This window comes from Ursus americanus, chromosome 18, assembly GCF_024610735.1.
Source record: "Ursus americanus isolate L20-20 chromosome 18, mUrsAme1.1.p, whole genome shotgun sequence".
Classification (NCBI taxonomy): Eukaryota; Metazoa; Chordata; class Mammalia; order Carnivora; family Ursidae; genus Ursus; species Ursus americanus.
The window spans coordinates 26,344,699-26,362,344 of NC_142144.1; the positions used below are offsets into that span (position 1 = coordinate 26,344,699).

The 17,646-nt window shown below is 42.6% G+C and overlaps 1 protein-coding gene across 1 annotated transcript in view; it reads right to left on the reverse strand.

The window, feature by feature from the left end:
• Positions 1-16,303, reverse strand: part of SLC44A1 (solute carrier family 44 member 1) — a 188,953-nt gene extending 172,650 nt beyond the window's left edge. Inside the window, exon 1 of the mRNA XM_045780738.2 lies at positions 16,001-16,303. Within this exon, the coding sequence (XP_045636694.1) occupies positions 16,001-16,036 (36 nt within the window). The 5' untranslated portion in view covers positions 16,037-16,303. The remainder of the gene's footprint in view (positions 1-16,000) is intronic.
• Positions 16,304-17,646: the final 1,343 nt, after the last annotated feature.

A 17,646-nucleotide genomic window follows, 5' to 3' on the forward strand; every position in this document is an offset into this window, starting at 1 on the left:
CTGCAAGGCTCCATCCCAGGACCTCAGGACAGCGACCCGAGCTGAAGGCAGCCACTCCAAGCCACCCAGGAACCCCCATTTCGAACATTTGGTTATGAATCATGTAAAATATTTTCGGAAGCAGATGACGTGTAAATACTTAGAGAGTAGAAGAGAAAATGCCCATCTGAGTGGGAGAAAGCTGGAAAAGAATCAAGAAGCTGGTCTGATGTAGCGATAAGAGACAACTGAAGAACCCACTCTGGGCCCTGTGCATGGTTTGGTGGCTGTGGGACATTAAACAGGTCACAGTACCCAGGTAGGTATGAGACTCTGGGACCACACCTCTGGTATGAGACAAGAGTACCTGGGCTTCCTGGCCGGGTGAAAGGACAGAGATCTGGGATTCAGTCAACAGACGTGGAGAAGCAGCAAGAAAACCACCAGAGATTAGTGAATAACAACAAAAGAATACCTTTGACTTGTTCTACTTTAACTAGTTACTATAACTTTGTGGTATCAAAGAATAGAAACCACACCTTAGCTTAACTGTTGGTCATTTCAACGCAGGAATAAAAATATTAAACATAGGGGCACTTGGCTGGAAGAGCATGTGATTCTTGATCTCAGGGTCATGAGTTTGAGCCCATATTGGGGGTAGAGATTAAATAAACAAAAACTTAAAAAATATATTAAACATATTATAGGTACCATCTTTTCTACGGGACTACCTCAAGAGTCTGTGTGACCAGTCTATAGGCTTCAGGGAAGCTTTATTTTCTAGTAAAGGACAATATTTTTCCCTTCACTCTGTGTCATTAAATACCATCACACCTACACACACAATAATTTTATCCCAAAGTTTACTGAACTCCACCCTTACCAGTTAAGAATTGACACAGATGATACTTCAAAAATAATGTCTATTTCTAGCTCTTATTTTTATTTTATTTTTAAAAAAAGATTTATTTTATTTATTTGAGAGAGAGAGAGCAGGGGGAAGGGCAGATGGGAAGGGAGAGAGAATTCTCAAGGAGACTCCTGCTGAGGAAGGAGCCTGACGCAGGGCTCGATTCCAGGATCCCGAAATTATGACCTGAGCTGAAATCAAGAGTCAGCTGCTCAACCAACTGCTAGCTCTTATTTTTAAAAATTAGTGTAGAATCTACCAAGAAATTATCAGCGCCTTATACACTGCAAACGAGTGTACCTTGTGGCTCTTTAAGAAACAGAGGCACAGGTGCACTCCAACCCTGTGGGAGCCCCTACACTCCTCTGCAGGCTGTATACTTCCAGAGGCAAAGTCTCATTCTTGGTTAAAGCCAGTCTTTAGCAGCCTGACCAGCACACTCGCCCGTAAACATTGAACTGAACCAAACCATGTGACCCGCCTGGAATTTTCTCTGTATTTTACCAACATTCCTGATGCTTTTACTTTTTTCTTTCAGTGCCTTCCCACTGGCCTCAGAGCTTCCTCACTTCTGTGCCACAGCCACAGGCAGGGGTCATTTTTGTTGTGCTTTTTGTCCTTTTCAGTCACGCTTTGAACAAAATACATAGATCTATAGCTCTACCCACTCTGCTCCCAGACAGGCATTGTGAAGATGGGCCAGAAGAGCTTCCTTCATGCATTCTGCAATGTGAGCCAATTAAAAAAAAAAAAAGGGGGGGGGGGGAGTGGGAGGCAGAGGCAGAAGAGAAGCCTTCATTCTCATAAATCTATCAACCGTGCTGATTACCTAGCCTACTTAGGTGTGGACCAGCCCGGAGGTCTCTAGTTTATGATGTGCTCTTTTATTCCCCCCGACTGGCTAGTTATTAATGTCTTCACCAAGACTTCATTATAATGAAGGGACACGTGCTAACAAAGTCAGGTTCACGAACACTAGTATTAACAAACATTTCGAATAATGGCTTATTGTAATTTTCAGGTTCATTCCCATTTCCCTCCACATAGGTTAAATTTGTTTTAATAGTAATTTTAACAAGTATCATTAGCATCCTCAACTGTTAGTCCCTGAATACCCCATCTCCCCATCCCATTTATTCAATAAGCATTTGTTCAGGATCTATTATTTGCTTAGTCCCTGTAACTTCATCTCCATTCTCAATTCTTTCTCCAATAAAAGACAACATTGGCTCACCAGGTCCCACCTCTGGATGGCCCACTGGAGTGGTAGGCAGCAGGCCCCGAGGAAAGGAGAAGAAAACCCTCAGGTCTAAATGGCTGGTTCCTTCTCTTGCTGTTGGCCCAGCTGGCCTCACAGTAGTCCAGATTCCAAAATTACAAACTGGTAGGGTCCTTCTGTGAACTAAGAACTCTTCCTTAACTTCTTGGGAGACCTCAAACTACAAATCTGAGAAACCATTCACATGAAGGCTTTCAGATTATAATACACTCGAATGACCTTACACTGTTCTGCTAATATTTTAAAGAACATGAAGTTTGTGATCTGTTCAAACTCCATTTCAGATCTGCTAAGCACTTCCTACCTAAGAGTTACCTGATTGATCCAACACCATTCTTGCTACTACCACACTCTTTTGTTGTCACTTCAGGGAAATGAGAAGGAATATTTCAAGAACCATTTCTCAAAGTGTGTTCTGCAGAATAGTTCCTCAAGATATAAAGAAAAGGAGCACCTGGCTGATTCAGTGGAGCTGGCGACTTCTGATCTTGGGTTTGTTGAGTTCGAGCCCTGTTGGAGGTAGTTTACTTAAAAAATAAATAAAATATATTCAAAAATAGATGTAATGGGAAAAAAAAAAGTTTAAGGACAAATAAATTCAAAAGGTCAGTTATGCAAAGTTAAATTGGTTTCCTGGGGTTGAGGATGGGGAGTGAAGGGCAATGAGCCTTTAATATGCTGATATGCACCATGCCTCAAACAAAAGAGGTAAGGAAAGAGAGATGGTGGGGAGATGGCATGGAATCAGCAAGAACTTCCCAAATTTTTATGACCTTAGAACCCTTTTCCTGGAAGATCACTTAGCAGCCCCGGTGTTTGGGGAGCACAGCCTTGGGAGAAACCCTTAAGGCATTCTTAAATAAGTAACATCCGTATCCTTACTGCAGAGCACCACCCATGGAGCTCGGAGCCCGGTAAATAGCAGTCCAGAGAAAGTGTTCCTCCTGCCCAGGAGACTCCCTGCTCTGTTTGCTTATTACGACAAGAGAAACATGCCTTTCTACTTGCTCTTGCTTTACTTTCTCAGATTAAACTATAAACTTTAAAAAATTATCATTATCTATGTAAAAAGAGAATTGCATTCAGTTTTAAAATGAAAGTATTAAAAGTATTATTTCCGAACTTTCATAACTGAAATATACTTCAACCACCAGTGTCTATTCCAAAATGTTTTTCTTGATGTAGAAGTACGGTTAGTTTCAGAATGTATTTAATATGCTAGACCTAAAACTTGGTATCTTTAGAATTGTCTTCCAACAGTTGATGTTTTTGGACTCGTCATGAAAATACAAAATCACATGCAAAACAGATTTGAAAAAACTTCAGAGCCTAGCAAGCAAGGAATAAAACTCTCTTAAATATGCTGAGTTTTTAAAGTGCAATTTAGTTTAAAAAAAAAAAAAATCCAGCTTTTGCCCTGGTGGTGAAAATCTCTGCCTCCGTAATTTGATCCTAATGTGAATGCTAATCATTTGTGCTACAAAGTCAACTTCACCGTGGCCATTTTCTTCACCCTTTCCTTTCTTACTGCTCTCCAGAGCCTTGTTGGTACTCACTATTAAATAACACCAGCATCAATTACACTAACCCTTTTAGGGGCCTTGGATCTCCAAAGACTGACTAAATAAACATATATTCCTTATTTAAAACTATATTCTCAAGAATCTGAGTTATGGGGGAAAGGACACAATTATAGGCACATTTGGTAAACTTGCTGCCATGATAGACTTATTCAGACTCAAGGTTTTAGATGAATTTGTAAAAGGACCCAGGAGGGAATGCACAGCAGTCAAGGATCCCTAGAGTCCAAGGTTTATAACCACCACTTAGGCAGACCACAGACTGATCCAAACTGTCATCCTGGACCTCTAGTTTGGGGTGCACTGATTTAAAACCAACACCCTTGGGGCACCTGGGTGGCTCAGTTGGTTACGCATCAGACTCTCGATTTTGACTCCTCAGGTCATGATCTGAGGGTTGTGAGGCCAAGCCAGCCTTGGGCTCTATGTTCAGTGGGGAGTCTGCTGGAGATCCTCTCCCTCTCCTTCTGCCCACCCCCGCCCAACTCCACTCAATCTCTCTCTCTCTCAAATAAATAAATCTTTAAAAATATATATATAAAACCAACAACCTCCCCTACACACATACACACACACACACACACACACACACACACACACACACACACACTTTAAAGTGAGGGCAAACGGTACACAATATCTCTGAATTTAAGTGAGTGCTGTCTGAGGTACATTTAATATACTACTCAAATGTAGTAGTTCTCAGCGCAGCAGGGAGAAAGGAAGGCAGTGCAGGAGGAAATGTACGTGCTTTGAACTACTCCAGGCTCTACATTACTCAGGGGAACTTGGGCAAACTGCCTAAGCTTTCTCAGTCTCGCCTTCTTAATCTGTAAAATGGGGCTAACACTGGTATCCCTCCCAGAGTCATGAGAAAAAAATGAAATTGATTACATGACAGCAGACAGGGAATGAGAATAGAGAAACCCCCAGTTCGTGACCAGTCATCACTCATTCCCTAGTTGTCTGCTCTCACATTTCATGCCCTTTCCTTCCCCTCTGAGATCACCCATCCTGAAAGAAGCACCTCTACACACACGACTTAAAGCATTGGAAATCCAGTTCTGGGTCTTCTATTGCCTATGGAAAATCGCCAGCTACATGGAGCTATCAGTAGCAGTATCACCTCAAAATTCAGTCCACACAAAATTAAGCTCATCTTCCCTTCACCACATACTCTATCTCCCCTTGCAATGCCTATTAAAATACGCTTCCTCCATTACATGGCATTCTAAACTGGTTTTATCCCTCTTCTTCATCCCACATACCCAGATAAATCAGGAAAGTCTGTCCTATTCCAATTCCATAATATCTCTTCTCTGTTTCCCATTTGGGAAACACTGTTTGGTCCAAGATAGTGAACAGCTTCCTGGGGTGGCATCTGTTTCCCTTTCTCCCACTTCGAGCACAGCAAGGCTGTCATATCAATCTTCCTTAAATCACTCTGAAAAACCCTCCGTGGCTGCCTATTTCCTTCCCTTCAAATATTAATGCCTTCCCCATCTCTTCTCTCTACGCTGGCCAGGTCTCCTTTGCAATGAGTTAAAGGCCTCCTTGCCTTTGTTCAAGCTGTTCCTTTCATTGGTATGCCCCTTCTGTTTTTTACTGAAATCTGTCTTTCCTCCCACTCTAAGCCCCATGCTCCAAGGCCAGATCACCAGTCATTCTCAGGTAGCCCACTCACCAACTAGTCCATCCTTTCTAGGTTTCCCCATTCCCCGAACTCCTAAGCACCCAATTTAGCCTCTCATTATTAGCTGTTTATCTTACCCTTAGCACTCATCTTCCCGACACAATTTAAAATTTTTAGAAGTCAGGGTCCCTTTTCTAAAACCCAAACAGGACTTTTTTCAGGGGAGGATTAATGGATACAAAGACATCTGATAGATTTAGTTTCCATTAATATCATAATGGCGGAGATATCTCATGGGTTGTGCAATTTGCTATAAGCCTATAGGAGACAGGTTTTATTATTGTTCCTATTTTACATCTGGGGAAAGTGAGGCATCAAATATTAAAGAATTTGGCCCCAATAACCCAGCTGGTGACAGAACTGAAACTCAAACCCATGCAGTCTGGCTATGCAGCCCATACTCTCATCAGTATAGGATGGTGTTCAATTCTATGGATTCTAATAGTCTTTTAAGGTAACAGTAGGGAAAGGATTTCTTATAAGGAATGTAGAAGGCCACTTATGCATTTAGGGAGGATCATTAAGCTGGGGATGGGAAATGAGACACATATAATACTTTTTTTTAGTATAAAAAAAAGAAATTTTACACCAAAAATATATTTAAAATTAAACTCTTCTGCTACTATAAATAATGCCAAATGGAAAGATTCTTGCGTATAGCATTTACTGTACTTTTGGAGGACTAAATAAGGGATGTCAACTGCTTTTTATGGCTTTCAATGTATGTCATCAAACAATGCCCCAAGAGAGTCATTCCAATTTATACAGCAAATCAATAAAGTACACTTGAGTCAAAACCACATGAGCAATTAATATTCTGTTAACTTTTACCAAAGTTGCAAGTGTAAAAGAGTGTCTCTGTGCTTTCAGTTAATTTGATTATCAGTAAGATTGAACACATTTACATTTTAGTTTACTATTTCCTCTTCTGTAAATTAGCTATTTGTTGCAGAGATGCATTTTTTATGAGAGCTCTTTATATCATAGATATCCTAAATAATGATATGAATCTTCAGGTTTATTATTATTTATATAAGAAAGGAAGACAGACAGAATGGGAGAAAGAGAGGAAGGAAGGAAGGGAAGGAAGGAACGAAGGAAGGACAGACGGGAAGAATTAAACAGGAGGGAAAGGAAAAAAGCCACTCTTTTTTCCTTCTCGATCCTAATATATTCCACTCAGTATTATGGCTCCTTAATAAGTGCATCGGGGAGGGGTGAGGAGGAAGGAAAAAGAAAATGTTAGGGAAAAGAGAATAAATGAGTACCGAATAGACAGAGATAAACACACACAGAAGAGGAAGACAAGAAAATTGAGAGCCAGAGGGAAGGTTATACTAACCCCCAAGATTCTCTTGAGGATCACTGACCGTGGGAATATTAATTAGCTACTTAACCAGTATTCCAGCCTTAAATGGTTTCTTTATCCTGAAGCTATCCTGGCCTTGGAACGGGAAAGAGGCAGTGAGGTGGGTAAAAGAAACAGGGGCTTCAGCAGTGGCTAGAGCAATATTCCTGGGAGAACGGAAGGATAATTGTGTGACTTTCAGCTATGAACTGTGAAAAGTCTTATAATGGAGCTATAAGCAAAATGTTAGGAAACACCGCAGAGGTGTGACTTTACAGGCAGAAGAAAATGGCAAAACTATGTAACAGGTACTATTGGCTGACTACCCGTCACCATCCCCACCCTCTGGGAGGCTGGCGGCGTTCTAATTTTGTTCTGGTGTTGCTCCACCCTCCACTTGACTCCAGGAAATCCTGGTTAGTCCAGGCCAACCAATTACAGCGTTCTTGGTCTCCCTCTTGCTAGAAATTGTTGAGGGATGAGTATACAGCCCTCCCTAAGGCCTACTAAAGGGAAACCACTGGAGGTTGTCAGCTCAGCAAAAGAAAGTAGGAAGAGCCACATGCATCTTGGGATCATGAGGGCAGCAAGTGAGGAGAAGTGATCTTCCTTAAAATAAAAAAATTTTTTTAAAAAGCAAAGAGAGAACTCAGGTCCTTGCTGACATCATCAAGCCACTAAACTAACCAACCTAGAAGCCACCCTACCTCTCAATTTATGTGAGATTAATTTTTTAATGTGTTAGCTATTTAGATTTAAGTTTTCTTTATTTCTTACAGCGGCATCATCCTAAGTGGTTCATAATGAAAAATCTTACAAGATCATCATCATCATCACAATGCTACAAAAAAAACCCTTTTATACCTTCACTGCTACTTGAACATCTTGAAGTAACCATCTAGTTCCAATTTTTCTATCCTTTTGCTGTTTTATTTTACGTTATATAAAAGTATCCAGAAATCAAATACTTCCATTTAACAATTTTCAGTATATCTAGCAACCTTAAAAATTAGAATAAAAATAGCTTTTAAGAGTTTCCTTTCTAAATGTCCAAATAGTTGGTTGTGAGATGTTGCAGAGAACAGCTAAAAAGAGTAATATTATTTTCACACAAAAAAATCATTTCCAATGATTTATCAACCAAATGTTTTTTAAGTAAATCCTATTATACAACTGATATGAAATCAAAAAAAGAGTCTATCAGGGCACCTGGGTGGTACAGTCTCTTAAGCCTCTGATTCTTGGTTTCAGCTCAGGTCATGATTTCAGGGTCCTGGAATGGAGCCCCATGTTGGGCTCCCTGCTCAGCAGGAATCTGCTTGTCCCTCTTCCTCTGCCCCTCCCCCCACCCCGCTCATGGGCACACTCAATGCGTGCTCTCTCTCTCAAATAAATAAAATCTTTTTTTTAAAAAAAGATTTTATTTATTTATTTGACAGAGAGAGACAGAGTGAGAGAGGGAACACAAGCAGGGGGAGTGGCAGAGGAAGAAGCAGGCTCCCAGCAGAGGAGCCTGATGCGGGGCTCGATCCCAGGACCCTGGGATCAGGACCTGAGTCGAAGGCAGATGCTTAACAACTGAGCCACCCAGGCGCCCCACAAATAAATAAAATCTTAAAAAAAAAAAAAAAAAAAAAAGACTTTCCCTCTTTCTCTGCCCCTCCCCCCTGTCTAAAATACATAAATCTTTTTTTTTTTTTAAGGAATATATCACAGGAAAAAATAAACTAAGGACCCCACCACCACCACTAAATATATTAAAACATACCGAAAAGGGGCGCCTGGGTGGCTTAGCTGGTTAAGTGTCTGCCTTCAGCTCAGGTCATGATCCCAAGGTCCTGGGATCCAGCCCTGCATTGGGCTCCCTGCTCAATCATCTCCCTCTGCCCCTACCCCAACCCCAGCTCGTGCTCTCTTTCTCTCTCAAATAAATAAATAAAATCTTTAAAAAAAAATTCTGAAAAATGCAAATCTCTTTCAAAAATCACCTTTTTAAAAAGAGTACCAAGTTTGACACAATGCATAAATTCAAAATTGGAACATCACACTGTGCTATATTCCAAATAAATGCGAAAACAAAAAGTTATAAAAGGTAAGAAATATTACTGTGCCAGAAACTTTAACCATTTCCAGAGTGAATTCCCACAGTAGAAATAACAATGCCTCTTTAACGACTGAAGTTTTCACCAGTTCAAATACTTTTTCTTTATAACACCTCACATAAAGTCCCATCCATTTGTGCCTGCTATAAAAACGTCAGCACTGTAAATCCAACTGGCCCATTACTGGAGTGGACCAGTCTTTTCCCATCCACCTTGACCCGGGAACTTATACCTCTGTAAGTCCCCTTGCTTCACACATGACACGTATACCTGCAACAGACAAGCTGCTTAAGAATGCTGCTGAGGATGCTATAATCTTCTATGAAAGTATTTATTCCTTTAAAAAATTGTTGTATTGAATTTTAAATCATCAGAATTGCTAAGGTAGGAGCTCATCCACATCCATTCATGGAAGGAAAGAGAACATTTGTTAATTTATTCAAATATCTCCTGAGCACCTATCATGTACCGGCTATTAACCCAGCACAGAGAATAACAGCAATGAACAGAACAGACATGGTCCTACTCTTTGTCAGCTCAGTCTAGACCAGAGGTCAGCAAACATTTTCTTTAAAGCCACAGAGTAAATATTTACACTTGTAGAGTCTCTGTCATAACTACTCAACCTTGCCATTGTAGCATGAAAGTAGCCATAGACAATATGTAAACAAATGAGTGGGATCATGTCCCAGTAAAACTTTGTGGACAATGAAAATCAAATTTCATACAATTGTACAAAATAAATGTATCATGCAATAATCTTTTGATTTTTTTCAACCATTAAAAATACACACACACACACACACACACACACACAATTTTAGCGTTCTTAGCTTGCAAGCCATATAAAAACAGGTAGTCAGCCAGATTTGGCCCATGGACTACAGTTTTGCCAACTCCCAGTCTAGACAATATCAACTGTATAATTATTTGTTTATTGCTTTAAGCACTCAAAGGGAAAATTCTAAAGGCTATGAGAATTTATTGAGGAGACGTGGCCTGGTTTGAAGGATCAGGGGGAGCCTTTTCCAAAGAAATGACTTTAAGGCTAAAACTTAAAGGATGAGTAGTAGCCAGCCAAAGGCCAGGGAGAAAACAAAGAGTCTTCCAGACAAGTGGATAGCAAGTGGAAAAAGTCCCTTTGGAGAAGGAATACAATCTAGTGAGGAATCTGGGAGGCTGGAGCACGAAGAGAGAGCATGAGAGGACAATGACACAAAGAGGAAGAGATCAGCCCACAAAGAGTTTTGTTGGCTAAGGTCAGAGATTCTGGTCTTAGTCTTAAAAGCAATCGGAAACCATTAAACAGTTTTAAGCAGGAGAAGGACACAATCAGCTTTGGATTTTTTAAAGATCACTAAGACTGCAGTACCGAGAAAATTTTGAAGGGAGCATGAATAATACAGGGAGATCCGTAAGCAAGGTTCTGGCCAGAGATGACGGAGGCTTAGACTTGGGTGCTGCCAGCAGAATTTAGAAGGTAAAAGAAGCAAGATGTGATGACGAGACGTGGAAGAATGAAAGGGAGGCTCCTGCATGCCTCAGTTTCCAGTTTCCACACCAGGATACTGGTATTCTTCAGTGAACCAGAGATTCTGAAAAGACGTGTGTGTGTACAACTTTTGAGTTCAGTTTTTGACATGCTGAATTTGAGTTGCCTGTAAGATATCCTAGAGGAGGTGCTAAGTAATCAGCTGGATATTAGGATCAGAAACCGGGACAGAGTTTCTTTCAATTCAGTAATTCAGTTTGGGAATTGTCAGCATACAGATTGTAATTGAAACCATAAGAGGAGATGAAGTTACCTAAAGAAAGGGTATGTTCTCAGTGGTTTTCAACCTTGGCAGCAGAGGAGAATCACCAGGGGAACTTCAAAAAATTTTGATGCGCAGGCAGTGACCTTGAACCAATGAAATCAGAATCTCTGGGAGTAGGACCAAAGCATTAGTGTTTTTTAAAGTTCTCTAAGTGTTTCTAATGTACAGCCAAGGTTGCAAAGATAAGAGGGCTTAAAATATTAAGAATTAACTGGACTACAGAAGGATCAAGAGATTCAGAGACAGAGGAAGTTTCTAGTCCCAGCTACCTCATAACGGATTTCTCTGACCTCAGACTACTTCATAGCTTCTCAATTCTAGTTTAGCTCAACAAAAAAGTAAGATAGTAGAACTGGTTTATGTCTAATATCCCCTAGAGTCCCAAAAATCTGAGCCAAAGTTACAACATGGAAATATTTCTTTCTTCTTGGGAGGGGCAGGGAGGGAGGGTGTGGAGGGTTATGCAGAAACACAGCTATTAACCAATTACCAGTAGCAAAACAGAGAATGCATTTTTATAAATAGTTATCCTCCCAAGCCAATAACATTTCTAAATGATAGGATGAACACATCAAATAGTATGTGATAGTATTTGTGAAGCCTGGGAACATTCTAGCTAGACTAGTTTGGCTATATTATACTATGCTGTTCCACAGCTAGGACTTGTAGGAAATTCAAAATGGTGGCATGAATTTAAGTTGGAAATGCCTTAATTCAAAATTTTATTGAGTGGGACGTTTCTAAAGATAGAGTGAGCTGCAATTTAAGATTTGGGAAGCATGCACGTGAACACGGAAACACAGGACTGAGATCCAGAAGACCGGGATTAAAGTTTGGATCTGCCGCTCAGTTGCTGACTTCAGCCAAGTTTCCTAACCTCCAAGTCCCAATTTCCTCAGCTGTAAAATGCAAGTAGAGTCAACTTCAGAGTTACTATAGAAATTACAACATGAAAATCACTGCGGAAAATAGCTATACAAAATGCATTACCATTTTTCCATTATTTTCCAATTTGACTTACATATTTTGAGGATACTAACAGCACAATATTCAGAAGAAGAAAAATAAACTGTCTTCATGCCATGACTTTTTTATCCCAGAAAGTCTACTTTGCTGGACATAGTTTAATGGAACAACTTAGTTTTCGTTGGGAAATCCCACTACACTCTTCAAATGCCATTTTTATCATCTGACTTCAAATTCCACAAAGCAAATGGAGACTACAAGGATTATTTAAAATCTGTTAAGGAACAGTTAACATATTCAAAAGTTAACCAGTATTAGTGAACCACTTGACTGTTTTTTATTACTCCCTAGACAAGATAGAAGAGAGCTTAAAAAAAAGACAGTTAAATTTATAGCTCTCAATCTGAGGACTATGGGACAAGACAGTAGACAAGTACAATTTCTCCTAAAGTCAGACAGACAAGGAGTGGTTTGTTCAACGAGAAAGATTCTCCTCCATCCTTCTCACAATTTCTAAGGTTAGAACCCAAGGACACAGAACTTCAGAGCACTTGCAGAATCTGGCCTCCAAAGCACTGCTGTGAGAAATAATGATCTAGCCATTAACGACAAAGACTTACGGCAATTTGCTAAGTAATCTTTGGAAAGCCTGCACCATTCAAACTGGTTTGTCAATGGGAAAGAACATTTCGTAAATCTGAAGATTTACAAGTGAACTTTGAAGTTTAACATTACAAGAATAGAAATTATGTCAGGTTATAGCAGAATAAATGAATTATGGAGAGTAAGGAATAAATTTTAAGAGTCTTAGGGAAGATTAGTGCTGTAAAAAGAAACTCAAGACTATCTCACTTTTAGGTTTCCTTCAAAGAGATTTTTGGGCAAAGGGCTACCATGTGTTGGCTTGTTTTGAGCAGTTACTAATATTAGCAAATAACTTGTAGTAGTCATTAATAAAAATCATAATTAAGAGTTCTATAAGAGCCCTGACTCCGTAGACATTCTTAAGATTCTTAGATGTACATAACTGATACAGCACAACTCATTTTGCCAATAATTTGCTTCTTCGGCAACGAAATGCAAGTTAGTATAGAAGGTGATACTTTTCTTTGATCTAAATCCTAAAACAGGATAATTATTTTGATGGCAAATTATGATATCCAGGCACTGCCAAGAAAATGAAAATAATACCAGGACAGGCTACAAGAGATGAAACAGTTGGGAAGACCATAAACTCTTTTATGAGAGTCTACAACATAGCAAGAGACTAGGAGGAAAAATAAATTACATTTCAAAAGTGAATCCCTACTACAAAAAGGAAACGTACTATATTTACATTGATAAAACCTGCCAGAGCTTTAAAATTGCTGATGATACCACTGAGAAAAGCTAAGCTGAACTGCAGAGTACCCCGAAGCACGTTGTTTTGATGTGCTATGCAGGTTATCATTAGAGTTTGCAGACAAGCTTTTTAAAGATGTTACAGCCACTGTTCCAACTAAAATATAGGCATTGAGCAGAGCACCAGGAGAAAAGGAGAATCCTGCTCAATTTTGCAAACTGACAATACCATCGACAGACCAGGAAGAAATGTGGGAAAGACAGGTTAATTTTAAGTTAAACAGTTCAAATTTGAGCTTCAAAGAGGATGGCTTGGTGGAATTAGTCAACAAGCCCACGGAAGTGAAACAGCACATGGGTCAGGACTGGACTCCTCGTCAATGTTACTTGCCAGCCAGATATTCAAATGTTGTTGTGTATGCATTCTGTCTATCGAGTACTGCTGAGCAACTTCCCTGTTCAAGGTATAGTGAGGCACTGCGATGCATACAAAGATGGGGAAAACAAAAGCAGTTCCTATTCTCAAGAAGCTTTCAGTCCAGTAGAAGAGATGAAAAGAAACACATTCTGCCTGAAAATACAATTGAGGCCTCTGAGAGGTTCAAAGTGATGTGAAGTTGCATCCCTATTTTGTTTCAACACGACATATATAGATATGATATTATTCTCAAACTGGGGACACTCCTAAAAGGGGCATTAAAATGACAGGAGATTGGTAACATTTCACAAATGAAGAATGATGCCAAAATCTCAAATTAAAAAAAAAAAAAAAAAGGATGACCAGCTCTTTGGCACAAAACCTGCCCCTCAATGCTCCACTGAACACTACGAGTCCCTAAAGCTGAACTTAAAGGCATGTGACAGCTGGTGACTGGTTATAGGAATCTACAGGAAAAAAAAAAAAAAAAAAAAAAAAAAACCCTGCGCCCCTCAGGGTGCATGACATGCATCTTGTCTGTAGAATATGGCATGAAGGAAACAGTGACTGCAAGAGGAGGAAAAAGCAAAGAAAATGTATGTGACAGCATTCTGAAAAGTAAGATGTGAAGCTAGTCAAATGCAAGACCAGTGATTAAAGCAGAGTTTTGGTCCAGCACCCATCCCTCCCAATTTTAACTGTTCCCACACTGAACAAGCCATCCACAAACTATCAATAATTTCCTGTCTTAAAGGCATTTCACCACCAAAGGAGGATGTAAAGTAACCCAGTTCTTAAAAGAAAGGCAGTATGAAAACACCTTTTTGGTGAAAATAATACGTAAGTAAATGTGAGATGAATAGCACTCAACTAGATGCCCCCTCCCCCAAAACTCCCTAACCAGTTCAGAGGTATTGTGTAATCCCACACCTTTAACTGTTAATATGAAAACCCTGGTCTACCGACCTCTCCTCCATACCACCACCACATATAGTTTTCTTGGCTATTCCAACTGAATAGGAAGGTTTAACTAAACCAATCAGCCTGACTGATCCTAGTAGGGGGGAAAAAACCCAGTAAGCAAACACCCAAAAAAAGAACTGGACAAATAGGTTGGATACTTGATAAAACATAAATGTCCTCCATTCATCTGCAATTCTAGTCATTTTCTAACAGATCTCGGATTTTCAGAACAAGTATGCAGGTTATTTAAAACTGAGTTATATATAGTCATTTAGCAGCAGCAAAACACTTCTGGCATTATCGCAGATGCTAGATCTCTGGAAGAATTTATCCCCCCCAAACTAGCATTTTTCTTCACCAAGAACCAACCATCCTTTATTTCTAAAAACAAGAGCCCTTGTCTCTCCCAAAACAAACAAATCAAAAGACCACAGTTAAATTCTACGCTAATGAAACTGTGAGATTACATCCCAGGCGTTGTCAGAGCCTATTTTTCATACACCAACACCAGACAGTTTGATGCAGTATTCCTGATTGCTTTTTATCGTATTTGTAAATACACTCACTAATCCACTAAATTAGGTAATTTACAAACAGGTCCTCTCAGTTATTAGTGGCCAGCAGTCAAGTTCTATTACATTTGATCCTTATACAGTTGTCTAAACATTTCCATCCAGGTTAAGGGCTCGGATCGGCAAGGGAGAGGGAGGTTAGGGAAATTTGGATGGGGGCAGGGTAGAAGCTGGAGAAATCTCTGCATCTCAGCCCTCAGCGACAACATTCAGCCAGTGCCCACAGAAAAACTAAATTCGGCACCTCTTCCTCCTGTTACACTGGCAACAAAGAGGGAGTTTCCGTAACGCTCCCGTCACCCACCAGGTGCCCAATCTCCTTCCCAGCGTAGTGCCAGCGCTCCCGCAGGGGCGTCGGTGTGCGGAGAGGCCGCGGTGTCCAGGGTCAAGGCACAAAGGGGGGATGGGGTGCAAGGCGAGCGGGTGGGATCTGGGAAGTGGGCCGTGTAAGGGCTGCGGAACCCGCTTAAACACTTGAACCTGGTGTCGGGGACGGCGGGCAAGAGAAAGGGACAGAATATCTAATGGAGCAGAAACTGGAATAAGGTGGAAAAGGGGTGAAGAGCTCGTGCTGAGGGTACTCCACCTGGGAGCACAGAAAACAGCCGGCGGATGGGGAAGGGGAGACTCCAAGGAGATGGGAAGAGAGGCACAAGGCCCAGAAGACGAGGGAACGGGGTGCCACCTGGGGCACAGCACAGAGGAGGCGCCTGTGTTGTTTCTACCTGCAGGCGGGCGGGACGGGCCGCTCAGGTGTGACTGGAAGAGGAGGCCAAGTCGGAAAGGGGCCAGCGAGAGCTGGGGGTGTACTGGGGGCCGCGCAGAGGTGGCTGCGAGTTGGCAGCCGCGGCGCCAGCGCGGGGGCACCTGCGGGACAGGCGCGAGGGAGAGGCAGGTTTGGGGGTCTCCGGAGTGTACCGCGGGCTGAAGGGAGGCTCTCGGGCAGCGGGGGGCAGCGGGAGACAGCGGACGCCAGCGGCGCGGCGCGGGGGAGGCATCCGGGAGGGCGGCCGGGAGGCGGGAGCCCCTCACCTGCGCGACGGAGGAGGCGGAGCTGCAGCAGCCCATGGCGGGGCCGGAGGAGCCCGGAGGCGGCGCCCGGCGCGCAGCTACGCCCCGGAGCCCCTCGGCATGCGAGCCGGCGGGCGCCCGGGGAGGGCGCGGCCTGGCCCCACACGGCTCGGCGGCGGCGGCAGCGGCTCGGGTGGCGGCGGGTACTCAGGAGGCGGCGCGGCTCGGGGCGGGCGCCGGCCACATCCCCCGGCGGCGGCGGCGGCGGCTGCGCGGCTCCTGCTCCGCTCCTGCTGCTGCAGCTGCTCCCCAGCGGAAAGGGGCGGGCGGCGGCGGCGGCGGCGCCTCCCCCTGTCCCCCGCCTCCCGCCTCCCGCGCCCAGTCCCTCTCCCGCTCCCTCTCCCGGGCCGCCGCCTCCTCAGCGCCGCGCGCGTCTCCCATCAGACTCCCCGCCCCCAGTGCAGCGCCGCGCCGACAGCGGGGCGGCGGCGGCCAAAACGAGGCCGGGCTCTTCGGCGAGCGTCGGAGCCTGCGCAGTGCCGAGCCTATTTAGCGGTGGCACCGAGGCACAGCGCTGCCTCGGAGTAAGAGGTCGCATTGGGTTGAGGCTTCCTGGGGCTGAGCAGGCTCGCAGGCGAAATGCGGCCGGATTGCTTCCGGACCCGAGAGGCACTGGCGAGGCGTGCGGAGCTGCTCGCTTTCCCCCCTGGACGCGCAACCCGAAGACCCTCATGGCATCTTACTGCTTCTACGGTGGTTTTTCATCCAGAGGAAAGTGTACACAATAAACCTTCCCTTATGAAGGAGTGGGTGATGGAAAACGGGGAGAGACAAGCATCTGTTGCTACTGGCCCCATTTTGCTGATGAAACTGAGCCTTTGAAGGAGACAGCCTAATAAAATGCACCCAAGGTCGAAATTTTTATAAAGAGCCGTATATAGGGAAAAGGTAACAAGTTCACCAGGTCTCTCAATACAGAGCCATGTTGGATCTGAACTCAACTTTCTTATACAGGATTGTCCACAAAAAAAAACAATAAGCGAGTATTAAGTCGTTCATATTAAAAATATTTACTGAGGACATACTAAGTTCCAGTAACTTGTGGGCACTGGGAATAAAGAGAACAAAAAGGATAGCTTCTGTTCTCTTAAAAGTCCCTGTTGCTACATTAATGCACTGTGTTGTAGCAACAAGTTAGAATAAGGCGTGGTCACTACCTTCAAGAGATTTACAACCCGGAGAGTCCTTGGAAGCAGTGTCTGATGAGAACAGTTAAAAGGCGACAGAAACAAGGGCGACTGGCTGGCTCAGTCGATAGAGCATGCATGCAACTCTTGATCTCGTTGTCTTGAGTTCAAGCGCCATATTCGAGGTAGAGTTTACTTTAAAAAGAAAAAAGAAAGAAAAGAAAGGTGAAAACAAGCAAGTGTTTACTTAAAAAACGGTGAAAAGACGCAAGTGAAAAGGTGGCAGGAATAAAACTTAAAGATCAGGGTTAATAGTAAGAGAACTACGTACCAGACACTGTTGAAAGCGTTTTACATGTTTCAGCTCACGCTGTCAAAGAATGTCTCAAAGACAGAATCGGAAAAGAAAGGGGAAAAAAAGTTTATTTGCAAAGTTCCAAAGTAGTGAGATTCTAGAAGCCCTGACCAAATGAGAGACAG